At 39.1% G+C, this 13,881-nt stretch overlaps 1 protein-coding gene across 2 annotated transcripts in view; it reads left to right on the top strand.

Moving 5' to 3' along the window:
- AGK (acylglycerol kinase) overlaps positions 1–13,881 on the top strand; it is a 97,454-nt gene that overhangs the window by 68,439 nt on the left and 15,134 nt on the right. For both annotated transcript variants that reach the window (XM_032275628.1, XM_032275629.1), the window contains exons 9-11: positions 1,131–1,200; positions 8,378–8,457; positions 11,668–11,725. In XM_032275628.1, coding sequence (XP_032131519.1) covers positions 1,131–1,200; positions 8,378–8,457; positions 11,668–11,725 — 208 coding nt within the window. The remainder of the gene's footprint in view (positions 1–1,130; positions 1,201–8,377; positions 8,458–11,667; positions 11,726–13,881) is intronic.

Genomic DNA, 13,881 nt, shown 5'->3' with positions numbered 1-13,881 from the left:
CATGCACTGTGCTAGGTGTAGGTTTTATATTGGTCAATAAATGGGTGTAAATCATCACTAACCTTGTAGAACTTTCGATCTCCAGAGGAGACAGATGGTAAAGTAAATAAAGAAATAAGTATCATGAATTGCGATCTATCTACTGTGGAGAGTTATGAATGCAGTTCAGTGATGGAGCTTAGGGAAGGACATACCTCTAGGCTGGCTGGGATAGGTCTCTGAGGTGGTGATAGTTCAGCTCAGATCTGAAGGAAGAGACTAGCCAGCCATGCACAGAGACTGCAGACTATTCCCAGGAGGGGTGGGCACACTGGGCAAGGAAGCGTGTGGTGTGGGTGTACTCATTTTCTCTGCTCCAAGAGACAGCATGTCTTACTGTGTAGCCACTTGCTGATTTAAAATTTCTTTTATGGACTATGTGTTGTATATTTATGTGTGTCTAACCTTGGATCTAATAAATTACAAACTCTAGAACTGCTTCCAAGCCTGGCATAGTTTCACATGTGCTACATAGATGTCAATAGTACATGCCTTTTGATGAATATATTTTTTAAGCTATAGACTTCCAAATGACTATCAGAATGTAGAGATAAGAACAGTCTGTGTTAAAAAGATTCAGCAATTAAAACGAAGTGCATCCTAGCAGTCCTGGAAAATAAGAGAAATATGTCTCAGATTCTGGATTATATTTTGCTAAGATAACTACAGTAAACCTCACCCTTTAGTTACCCTTCTGGCTCTAGAGCAAGAATATTGTTTTTGCAAATGCCTGAATTTCTTACAATGAATAAAAAATGTTATTATTATTTAAGTATCATATTTTCCAATGGTAAATAGGAGTCAGGTACAACACAGAGACTCAGTAAATGTTAAATGAATAAATGATCAGTGCCTTGTGTGAACTTCTTCTAGCCAAAGCTTTCTCTTTGAGTCCCTGTCAGAGCCTTTCACTGTATTTGTGTCAGTAATTCTTTATACTACTTTGTTCTGCTCTGATCAGCTACTAGTACTTTGAGCAGGAAAGAGAGAGAGAGAGACTGTGTTTGAGTGTGTGCTTTGAGTGCGTGTGGCAGTATTGCGGGGGGTGTTGCCTGTTTTTCACAGTGTGATCATTTCTTTCTCTCTTTTAGACATATTACTGATGCCACGCTTGCCATTGTGAAAGGAGAGACCGTTCCACTTGATGTCTTGCAGATCAAGGTAAATCTTTTCTTTACATATTGAAAAAATTGTGAAAGTAATTCACACTTACATGTTAAAGAAAATCAAATGTAGCAGTTCAAATGAGGTTATAATGAAAATAAATAGTTGCTCCTCCATTCCTACCCCAAGTATTACTCCCCAGAGAAAATAATTTTACCCGTTAATTCTAGTTATCGCTAATTAATATGCTTTTGCTCCTATGTTAAAAATGTGGCTAAAAACAGTATTTACCAGTGTAGTCATTTTTTAAGTGTACAGTTCAGTAAAGTATACCTATTTTTTTTCTTTTCTTTTTTTGAGAAGGGGTCACTGTCTGTCACCCAGGCTGGAGTGCAGTGGCACGATCTCAGCTCACTGCAGCCTCTGTCTCCCGGGTTTAAGCAATTCTCCTGCCTCAGCCTCCCAAGTAGCTGAAATTACAGACAGCCACCACCACAACTGGCTAATTTTAACTACTTTTTGACTGATGGGTTTTAGACCTTATCTTTAACCTCTTTGTTATACAGACGTACCTCATTTTATTATACTTCGATTTATTGCATTTCACAGATATTGTGCTTTTTGAACATTTGTGGCAACCATGCCCCAAGCAAGTCTACCAGTGTCATTTTTCCAACAACATGTGCTCACTTCTTGACTCTGTGCCACATTTTGGTAATCCTCACAATATCTCAAACTTTTTTTTATCATTACTGTATTGTTATGATGATCTGTGATCAGTGATCTTTGATGTTACTGTTGTGATTGTTTTGGGGCCCCATGGATTTTATTTTCCTTTCTTCTTCATGCACTGATGTCTGGACTCTTCACCACGAAGTCATTGGTCGTAATGAAAGTGATTTAAATTGCACTTGATCTTTTAGCATATAATAAAGCTAACTTGTTTTCACAAAATAGGATGGCTATGCTGAAATTTCAGCCTAGGAAGGGTACTATACAGATTGGTATCTATGAAGATATTATTTAAAATACTGTTATCACCAAAGGAGGTGCAGCAGGATACATCTCTTAACAACTGAGTGATTTATTCTTTCTTATATATGTGTTAGAAGTAATGCATCCCAGAGTATCTGAGATTTAACTGGAAATTCTTGCTGTGCTTATATTTAAATGTCTCTTATCTCCTTTATGTTTTTCTTTGAAATATACTGACTTTGTGAGTTGATGAAACCAGTGTCAAATTTACCACAGGCTTTGTATATTGATGACACGACCCAGGAAGCAGAAAACTTTAAAAATCAGTTCTTAGAAAACGTGGTACTCAGTCTCTGCTCTGGTTTCTGAGGAACCCAGCTAAGTTGGATACATTTTCTATTTTTTCCTTTATTTCTGAAAATTAATTTCAGAATATGGGGAAAAAGATTATAGACAGAGCCTTGTACTACAAGCATTATAGATAAAGCCTGATACCACATTTTTCTTATTTAAAGAACAACCCAAAGCCCATTAAACATATGTCTGAAGATTCTCCAAAGATAAAAAAAAAAAAAAAAAAAAAAGTCCTTGGAAACAATAATAATGCCTTATCTTTAGCTTTTTACATTGTTCAATCTGTGTTCACATTTCACTTGAATCTCCTACTCGGTGAGGAAGTCAAGGTGAGATTTGTATCTTCATTTGACAGGTTAGGGAAAAAAAGAATCCTTTGATTATGACTAGTCGTGCTGGAGATGTAACTAGAATTTAGATTTTCCTTCTCATGGTCTGTTGGTTTTTCACTTAATGCTGTGTCCAGGTGGCATCATAGTTGGCACCATTCCGTCATTTTTGAAGGGCAGTTTTTCCCATATAAACAGACACCTGTAATGCCTGATACTTGACTTTAGAGTAGTTACTGGGGAGGTTTATGGAATTCTTTCTAGCTTTTTCTTTTTGTTTTTTCAACTAGACTCTTTAAGACCCTACCAACACAGAACCAAATAAGGCATGGAGAGGAGTTCATGGGGAGTTAGAACCTTTCCCTTTTCCCTATTTGTCATACCTGGCTAATTACATGGACTCCTTTCTAGACCCTGGCTCTGCTCATACTCTTAAGATGATGCTTGAAGCTGCTTCAGAACTCCTTTAGAGCACCTTCTACTTTCTTTCTTCCTGTTTATCTAGAATCTCTGAAATTTCTAGATTAGGCATCTATCTGATTTATAGGACTTGCTTTCTTTTCAGTGTTCTTTACATGTTTATTTCATCCAGCTCACTCAGTTTTTTCTCCCATAAACCCTAGGTGATTTTCTCCCAGGGATTTACTCTTTCTAGGGGAATCTGTGAATTGGGGCAGCACATCTCCTTTGCTGTGAAGATCTGGCTGTGTGCTTGTCTTTCTTTGTTTGTTTGTTTTGTTTACCGACCCATCTATCTCATAATCTGACTACCTACCCAGACCTTCAGTGGGTTAAGATACAGTGGTATTTTGTCTGTTATTGGCTTCTACTTTGTCTGTCATCTGACCTTGCTTATTTTTTCTGTGTTCATCTATACCCCAACAGGGACTAGTCTCTCCATGACTGGTCCTCAGGGCACTTCTGAATCTTGACAGTCCTATGCCTATCCGGAATACTAATTATTTTCTAGATCTGCTCACACATATTCTGCCGTGATTGTTCATTTCCTGTTGTCCACAGCCATTCCCACCTTTTGCTAGGACATAGCATTCCACATCAGTGGAACTTTGAAGTGACAAGGCTTTTTATTTAATTATAACAGAATATTCCTAAAATTCTTCCCCCGAGATGAAGAAAGAGAAAACAGGGTTAGAGGATCAGCCAGCAAGCCTCAAGTACTTATCTCAGCACCTCTTGCCTATACTACATGCTTTAAAATAGCATTTATCAAGAAACATTAATTACACAAAAATGTGCTCCCAGAGAAGGGTTGCACAATTAACATCTCAGGAAGGCTGTATATTGTGCTTCCTCTTTTGGAAATATGTAATGTCCATTAACATACTAAAGACTCTAAGAACTGCAGTAAACATAACTTGCTTCAAACCAAGTAAGTTTGGTATTTTCCAATTTATTTCACCATGGAATCTTCTGTCATCATCAGCAGCAGTAGCAGCAGCATCTTCAGACATAACGCTTGTTAACATGTTATGACATTCGAGGCAATGCTATAGACACATACTGTTGTTTCTCTCCCTTAGGCTAGAATCACTTTCTTCTCTCTTTTCTCTTCTTTCCAGTGCTTTCCAACCTCCCCTAATCTGGGTACCTTGTTTTTTAAATGCTGGCCAAATAGTACAAAGTTGCAGTTAGATAGCAGGATTAAGTTTTGAGATCTATTGCATAGCAGAGTGACTATAGTAGATAATAATGCATATTTTAACATGACTAAGAGAATAAACTTCAAATGTCTCAAAAAAAAAAATTCATCACCTAATTTACTTATCCACAAAAAAGGATAAGTATATTAGGTGATGAATATTTAATTAGCTTGATTTAAACATCCCACATTTCATACACATGTAAATCACATCGTACCCCATAAACATATCCAAGTGTGATTTATCAATTAAAAATAACTCGTGTTTTATTTTAAAATTTATATTATGTTTTCCTTGACCATCCATCTCCTTAGCTCCCCCCACCCATTGTACAGTTGTACCTACTTCCCTAATACTCTAGGTATCTCAATATAAATCAGAAGCCTGGTGTATAAAAACTTACCACACAATTATACTTACTTAGCAATTTTGTTAAGGTGAAGGCATTAAGTGGGATTTAATTTAGACAACACTGAGATTCAGTTCTAGATGACAGAATTAAGAGAGGCAAACAACAGAGGGGGTTGAGTAAACAAGGTAATGAGGCTGTAAAATCAAGCAGAACAATGGAAAGACTAGACATTTAGCTTGGAGAGCATAAAGGCTAGGCAGGGAATGTAAGCACTTCGAGGCAGGGAGCATGTTAGCCTGTTCCCCTGAGCGTCCTCAACTCCCAGCGCCATGCTAGCTGAGTAGGGGTTCCAGCAATATTGAGCGGATGAGTAAAAACTTATCTGTCTTCAGATACATAAGAGGTGATGTTTGTGAAATTCCAGTGAGAGTAGGGATATTTTTGGCTCATATAAAAGCTTTATGAGGTTATCCTGTCACCTCATTTTATGATTAAAAATAGCAATTTTAAAATTATATTTATTGATTATAAATTCTATTTATTATTGGCCACTCACTGCTAGCAGGGGAGGATACAGTGGTGATAGCCCTTTATACACTCATAGGAGATAATGTAGAGAAGTTTTAGTTTTAAGCAAAAGATGACCCTGTTTTCAGAGGCAGAAGCCAATGTTCATATAAGTTAAGTGACCTGCCTAGGATCACTTAGTTATTCTGTGAGGATTCTTACTTCAAAATAATTGTTCTACGTTATTATACCGTTTTATAAATCTTTAGTGATCAGCATGTAACATTCCTAAGAAATAATACAGTCTTTATTTATTTTATTTTTTTGAGATGGAGTCTTGCTCTGTAGCGTAGGCTGGAGTGCAGTGGCAAAAAAAATCTCGGCTCACTGCAACCTCCAGGTCCCAGTTCAAGCATTCTCCTACCTCAGCCTCCCAAGTGGCTGGGATTACAGGCATGAGCCGCCATGCCCAGCTAACTTTTGTATTTTTTTTTAGTAGAGACAGGGTTTCACTGTGTTGGCCACTATGGTCTTGAACTCCTGACTTAGTGATCCACCCGCCTCAGCTTCCCAAAGTGCTGGGATTACAGGTGTAAGCCACCACACCCAGCCAAAAATAATACAGTCTTTAAATGATCACTTATACTTTGATAAAATCGTCACTTATTAAACCCCAAAATTCCGGAGTCATATTTGACTCCCCCAGTCAGTCAAGAAATCATATTGTTTCTATCTCCAAAATATGTCCAAAATCAAGCTTTCTTTCTTGCCTCTATTCTAGAACTCTGGTTCCAGCTGCCTTCATCTTTTGTCTGGATCATTGCAGGAGTCCTCTAGCTCTTATTACCTCTGCCCTTGCCTCCCTACAGTCTGTGGTCAGCACAACAGCCAGTGTATGGTCAGGAGTTAGAGCACGGCGCTTCTCTGCCCAGAGCCCTTCAACAGCTTCCCATCTCTGAGTAACACCGAAGTCATTCAAAGGCCTTCAAGGCCAAGCACAGTCCAGTCCCTGTGACCTCCCTGGCCTCCTTTGGATTTCTTAAGTACCTCAGGTCTCTGTTCAAATGTTACTGTATCATTGATATCCTCCATCACCTTCTTATATTAATAAGCAGTCCTCCTTCCCATCAATGTCTTTGGGCTATTTTTTCATTCCACTCTCTCTGCTTCCTACTATTTCTAGCTCCTTCATTGTTGGTACATAGAGAAAGGATTAGAGAAAAATCTTTTCCCTTACTGGGCAGCATTATAGTTCCCTCTTGGTTGCTGATGTAACTGTGCTGGATGTCTTATGGGTTCAAGTGTGAATTCTTTGGGCTTCCTCCCCACGGCATACATAGTTTTCTGAGTTAGAGGTCTGTTCTAGCTCCACTTCTTTCAGCTTCCTGTAGAGAACATCCAGGCTTGGCTCTCTCCACAGCCTCTGACTGCTCGGGTACTATCACCCCTGGGGTAGGATCTCAGATGGAGTACTGTCAAGATGACTCAAAGCCCTGCTATATTCCCCAATCTCCACTAGGCACCCAGAAAACTACTATGTCCTTGCTGTACCAGCCAGTGAGTTGCTGCACCGTCTCCTTTTTTCTCTGCCATTCCTCTGTGGTTCCTTTGTCCCTTGGTAGAGCAGGTACAGAGAGTGAAAATGCAAGTCTACTGCATGAGCAGATACTAGATAAAGGGATGAGAGGCCAGTGTCCTTTCCTTGCAGGCTTATCTTATTGTGTTTGATTCTCCTAGAAATTTCTCGATTCTCATCATTCCAAAGCAGATGACTTGCTTTTGGTGTAGTGAAACAGGAGTGAAGGTGGTACTGAGGGAAGCACTCTTTCCCTTGCAGAGAAGACTGCATGCTTTCTCCAGGCAGCGACTTGAACTGCCAAGGATTTGCCTCCAGTTCCTACTCTTCTGCTTGCACTGGCTGTGGTGGGAATCAAGCTGGTTCTGCCCGCTTTTAGCAACTTCTGTGGAGTCTTATGTAGTATTTGGTAGCTCTCTTTAAACTGGGGGACGGGGGTGAGGGGCCTGGGTGCCTGTCAGTTTTCAGCTCTTAGACTTTAGATGAAATTCTGAGCTACAGGAAAAATTCCATTTAGAATCCTGGTACCTAGATTATCAGTTTTAAGGAAGGTTCAGTGTGGAGCATAAACTCTTAGGGACATTGGCTGTATTGTATATTTTTTCTCTATATTGCTTAATTCACTGATGTATTAGAAACTCACTGATTAAAATATGCAATATTTGGCCATAAAACATTGGACTAAATCCAAATCACTTTTTGACTTTTTGTAACACATTTTTGACTGTATTTTCAGATATTCAGGTGAAACATTCTAGAGTACCAGGATTCTGATCTGACTCGAGAGCTCCTGATCCTATTAGGAGAATGCAGGCTTATATTATCTTTGCCTTGGACAAGTACATAAAAGAAAAGAAATTTTAGCTGACCTGAAGCCACACAATTAGGTTCTCCCTAATGTACACTCCAAAGTATGACAGTATGTTCCCCTGCCAGCAGATTCATGAAACCTAATATGTAAAAATTAGCTTTATAAGCCGGGCGTGGCGGCTCACACCTATAATCCCAGCACTTTGGGAGGCTGAGGTGGGCGGATCACGAGGTCAAGAGATTGAGACCATCCTGGCCAACATGGTGAAACCCCGTCTCTACTAAAAATACAAAAATTAGCCAGGCGTAGTGGCACGCGCCTGTAGTCCCAGCTACTCAGGAGGCTGAGGCTGAAGGATCACTTGAACCCGGGAGACGAAGGTTGCAGTGAGCCGAGACTGCGCCACTGCGCTGCAGCCTGGGCGACAGAGCAAGACTCTGTTTAAAAAAAAAAAAAAAAAAAAAAATTAACTTCATATTACGGTGTGACTTATGTCAGTATTTTTACTGAACACTCACAGGGTTAATATCTTTAAAGTTTGAGCATACTTTTTTAGAATTTTGGTTTGATGAAAAGTAGGTCATGAACATTTGCTGAGTACTTACATGTAAAGAATTCCCAGTGAGTGATTGTAATCATGAATTTAAATGAAATGTATTTAACTTCCAGGGTGAAAAGGAACAGCCTGTGTTTGCAATGACCGGCCTTCGATGGGGATCCTTCAGAGATGCTGGCGTCAAAGTTAGCAAGTAAAGGATTACTATATCAATGTTTGACGTTTTTAAAAAAAAATCTTATTCTGTCCCTGCCTTTCAGGTTTTAACTCACAGTGATCTGGGAATAAAATTGGGGGCCTGGAGGTTGAACTATGTGTGAATAATGGAGGTAGGAACAGTCAGGTAGAGGTTTATGTCCCATATGCAGAAAGGCTGAGGAAAGTTGCAGTTTCCTCGACAGTAGCTGGGCAGTGGTCTCTATTTTTAGACACAGTGGTGGAGCGTAGGTTAGGCTCAAGCTAGGGTACAGGGAGAACTGGATTGCATGTCAGTCTGCAGCTGCTTAGCTGGGTACCAAGTGGAAGGCACTGCCTGGGCTACAGCCTTACGGAGCTGTTGCAATCAGATGACTTTCCTGAGAGGCGTTTTTGTGAAGGCCTCACAGATTGGGAGACCACAGGCTGCTGCTCTTAGAGAAGAAATAAAGGCGGCGCCTGGCTGTGCTGTGAGACGGGAGAAACCGGCCTGTCGAGGAGCTGATTAGAGGGCCGGCACTGGCTTTTCATGGGAATTGACTTATTTTTGGAGAATCCATTGTGCACAATGAAAGTCTTGTCTTGGAGAGAGGGTGTGTCATGTTCCAGTTGCTGTGGAGAGGTAAAGTAGGCAAGGGCTTGCTGAGGAGGACTGAAGGGGACACCGCATGAGATTCGCTTCATACCTGGTGGGTGGTATTTTCTCTTTACCTTTTCTTAAAGTTGAGGGCTTACAGTCTGAGTATGGTTTAAATGAATTGTGACTGATCTCACATGTAGCTCTCAAGAAACTGCTCTTTCACTTCATAGGCCAGCTTTAACAGAAATTCCTTTCACTTTGTTCACTTTTTATTCTTACTAATGAAATTCCTGACAGTGGAATGTCAAAAGAGAGATATTACCATGTTATATTATACACTGCATTCTTAAGTATTTCACATCTTTTTATTTGCAAGTGTGCCATGATTGTGGGATTCCACAGTTACCTTGGGTTTGAACTGATACCTCAGATTCCAGCAGCTCACCAAGAGGAACTGCTTAGCTTTCCCTAAAAAAGTCTGGTTAGGACAAGTTGCTTTCCAAACTGTGTTAAGCAGCAATAAAACACAATACAGGTCAACGCTTTTCGGACTATTTTATATACTTGCCCCATATCTCGATTGGTTTCTGAACAAAGAATTTTAAAATTCCGATTGTTATTATGTACTACCTTGGCTAGGCCCATTCACAGCGTTGCTCTTTGTATTAAGAAAGCAATGTAGAGATAGGAGAAGTCATTTCCTAGCTGGCTATAGGAAGACTACAAGGACAGTGGCAAATTTTACTATTGCTAGAGATGAAGGGAACTGAGGAAAATTTACAAGGTGATTGCCTGAGTTGAGATGATCTTCTACTTGGCTAACTAGGAAAAGCAGCAAAATATAAATTAAAAAAAAAAAAAATCAGATGATCAAGGTCCTCATTAGTAGTAGCACAATATTAGCCTGAATAATCATTTAGAAAGTTTCTGCTTTCCCTCTTGGATTACATCTAAGCTCTTTTTCTGGTATTCCAGGCCCAACTTCTCTGTCATCACCCCTAATTATGCAATTATGCATCTTTACTTCTAAGCTTTTCCCTCTTTCTCTGGCTGTTATCCTATTTCCCATATTCTAAGTTTTGTGCCCTGACTTTATGCTGTGCCCTTCATTTTATAAGCATGGCTTCTCCAATGATTTTAGACCCTTAATGATTTTTTGTCTCCTTTTGATTCCCCTTACCAATAAGTAGTGATCAGGTTAGGCTTTTCTTTGTTTTCTTTTACTTATTTGGGCCTTATTTTCTCAAATCATAGGCTCTCAAAGGAAATTTATACTTTAGATTTCTTCTGTTTCCTCCATATTCATAGTAGGTGCTAAATAAAGGTATATGATCAGAATCAATAGAGAGCAGTTAATGTTGAGTGATTTGTTAACAGAGACAAATTTTAGAGAAGAATCTACTTTGTGCCATTTGCTAATTCCAATTAGGTGTCTTTCTCTCTCCAGTAGCTTTTATGTATTTAGCAATATGCAATAGATTCTCTTTATTCCCAGATTTAACATTTGCCGTTTTAAAGCTGTGTAAAATAATAATGTGAAGTCATGCTGGTTTACACATTTAACTGAGTGTGTGTATGTGCATTTGCGTGTGTGAGGACATGGTGTACAGGATCTAGTCATTTAGCTTGGGATCAGCACATCAGAGCATGCGGCGTTTGTATCTTGGTGTGGCTTTATCATCCTTTACTCATTGCTCGTTTGAAGGTATAGTTAGCCCATTGTATCCACAGATGCAAACAAATGCAGCTAGCAAATATTTGGGGAAAAAATTCCACAGTTACAAAAAGCAAAACTTGAATTTGCAGCACGCCAAGTACCGTGTTGAATCCATGAAAATCAAGTGATGCGTAGGCATTGTATTAAGTGTTATAAGCAATGTAGAGATGATTTAAAATATACAAGAGAGGCCGGGCGCGGTGGCTCAAGCCTGTAATCCCAGCACTTTGGGAGGCCGAGACGGGTGGATCACAAGGTCAAGAGATCGAGACCATCCTGGTCAACATGGTGAAACCCCGTCTCTACTAAAAATACAAAAAATTAGCTGGGCATGGTGATGCGGGCCTGTAATCCCAGCTACTCAAGAGGCTGAGGCAGGAGAATTGCCTGAACCCAGGAGGCGGAGGTTGCGGTGAGCCAAGATCGCGCCATTGCACTCCAGCCTGGGTAACATGAGTGAAACTCCGTCTCAAAAAAAAAAAAAAAAAAAAAAAAATATACAAGAGAATGTACATAGTTTATGTGCAAATGTGCTATTTTATATCAGGGACTTGAACATCTGCAGACTTTGGTCTGAGGGACAACTCTATCCGGGACCATATTTTATGGTTTAAAGAATATGTTTAAAGAATGTTGTGAATTTAGTGACTCGAGGAGCCTGGTTATATATCTCTCATAAATTGCAGGAATCTTTACTGTATAACTAATTACCTATAGCTTGACAAGGCATCGAAATGTGGATTTAACATTGAATGTAATACTCTTTTATACTAAGCCATAATCTCCTAGCTACCAGAATAGCCACTCATAGCAGAGATGTAATTCTAATGTATTGTCTGCTATGAATGGTATCTGTCACATGATGATTCTTTTAATATTCTTATCTGATTTTTATCTCGGTCTTTTTACAGGTACTGGTATCTTGGGCCTCTAAAAACCAAAGCAGCCCACTTTTTCAGCACTCTTAAGGTAAATGTGATTTACAGTGTAGAAATTTGCTGTGTTATTTTGTTGTTTCTCTGTAATACATGTATTTGGTATATATTTTTAATATTTTGCTACAGATGAATGTGACATGCCTCAACACTAAAGCGGGGCATGTTTGATTAAATGAAAATACAGAAAGCATTCCTGTTTTGATAAGGAATCACCCCTCATCTACCAACTCATTTCCTCCACTAGCAAACCCATATTTAATTTTTCTTTAGCATTCTACTTCCCTTTGTCATTAATTCACTCTTGCCAGACAAACCTTGAACCTAATGACATATGTCTCACCGATTATTTGTTATGATTGTCTATATTAGTACCTGGAAATGAATCGAAGATTTATATCTGAATATATAATATCTAATTGTACAGGTTTGTGTTTATATCAGTAGGTTTCAAACTATAGTAGCTCAATATGGGTGGTGGTTACTGTATTGGAGAGTATAGATATGAAACATGTTCATTATCAGAAAAAATTCTGTTGGGCAGTGCTACTCTATACTATACAAACCTAAAGATTTTTATTAGTGAAAATGCTAATAGAAAAGTCATCTTTATCTGTGGACTACAGACTATGTTCAGCTTTTATGCAAATCAAAGTGGTATATTCACAGTTTGGCTGGCCAATCTGAAAATTGGCAGATGGGGTGTGAATATAGTGAGAAGTTTGGTTCCAATGCTAATATTCAGAGTTATTGTTTTTTTAATTATAAAAGTAATATATATTCATAGCAAAACATTTGGAAAACATAGCTTTACCTTTCAAAAAAAAATTCTAGCTAGATTAAAAAATTAAATGTAAAACACTAAAATATTTTACACTAACGTACTAGAAGTAAATGTACGTGATTTTAAAAATGAACTTGGGAGGGCAAGGTCTTTATATACCAAAGGCAAACTGGATTAATAAAATGTGTTATTCCTCAAGGGAATAATTTCATTGAAGTTGTGAGTACATTTTGGAAGAAACAGAGTAGCTACATATTTAAATGGTAGAGTCGGAGAGAATATAAACTGTTTCTGCCATTTATTCAGCAAACAATTGTTGATATATGCTTGGGATACAAAGTCAAATGAGACAGGTTTCCTACCCTAAAGAAGTATTCATGTGCTGGGAGGGAGTCAAAGTAAATCAGCAGTTTGGCGAGTGCTGTGAAAGACTAAGATGGGGCAGAGGGGAGGGGCATCTAAATCTAAGGAAGGTCAGAAACTCTTCCCAGGGGAGGTGACACTTACACTAAATTTTGAGACATTTTATATGCTGTGTGAAGTCAAAGTGTTGTGACATGGCCCTTAATTAAGATTAATGCAGTAAAATGGCAGGAAGTGAAGCCAGTGGGTTAGGTAAGGGCAGGTTATGACAAGTTTTGATGTGCAATTTGACTTTTATCCTGAAAGTGATGGGGAGTTACTGAGTCTTAAGCAGAGGCATGACATGAGCAGATTTGCATTTTAGAAAAATTGTTTTTTTCTAAACAGAAAACCAGATAGGACATGGGTAGCTCAAGGCAAGGACATTAGATAGATTGTTAAAGTCGTCAGGTGGGAAGTGACATATAGACTAAGGAAGTAACAGTGACCATTGACAATAGAAGACGGATTAAAGAGCTATTAAATTAGAACCTTAAAAGTCAGAAGAATATAGGATTATTAGATTTCTGGTATGAGGGTCTAGAGTTTGGTTAACTGGAGTTCTCCACTGATGTTGATAATACTAGCCTAAATCAAGTTTGTTAACAGAGGTGAAATTTTCAATTTAATCTATGTTGAGTTTAACTACCTGTGGTACAGACAAGCAAAGATACAATTGTGATTTAGGTCTGGAATTCAGCAGAGAGGTCTGGACTATAGAAATAGATGCAGGGCTGCGGGTAGTAGCTCATGCCTGTAATCCCAGCACTTTGGGAGGCTGAGGCAGGCAGTTCACGAGGTTGGGAGTTCGAGACCAGCCTGGCCAACATGGTGAAACCCCGTCTCTACTAAAAATACAAAAAATTAGCAGGGTGTGGTGGTGCACGTCTGTAATCCCAGCTACTTGGGAGGCTGAGGCAGGAGAATCACTTGAACCCAGGAGGTGGAGGTTGTGGTGAGCAGCGATCACGCTGCTGTACTCCAGCCTGGGTGACAGAGCAAGA

The sequence above is a fragment of the Sapajus apella genome, unplaced genomic scaffold, assembly GCF_009761245.1.
Source record: "Sapajus apella isolate SASKATOON/1434 unplaced genomic scaffold, GSC_monkey_1.0 scaffold7, whole genome shotgun sequence".
Lineage (NCBI taxonomy): Eukaryota > Metazoa > Chordata > Mammalia > Primates > Cebidae > Sapajus > Sapajus apella.
Note: the sequence above shows the minus strand (reverse complement) of the source record. Positions and strands in the feature narration are given on the sequence as shown.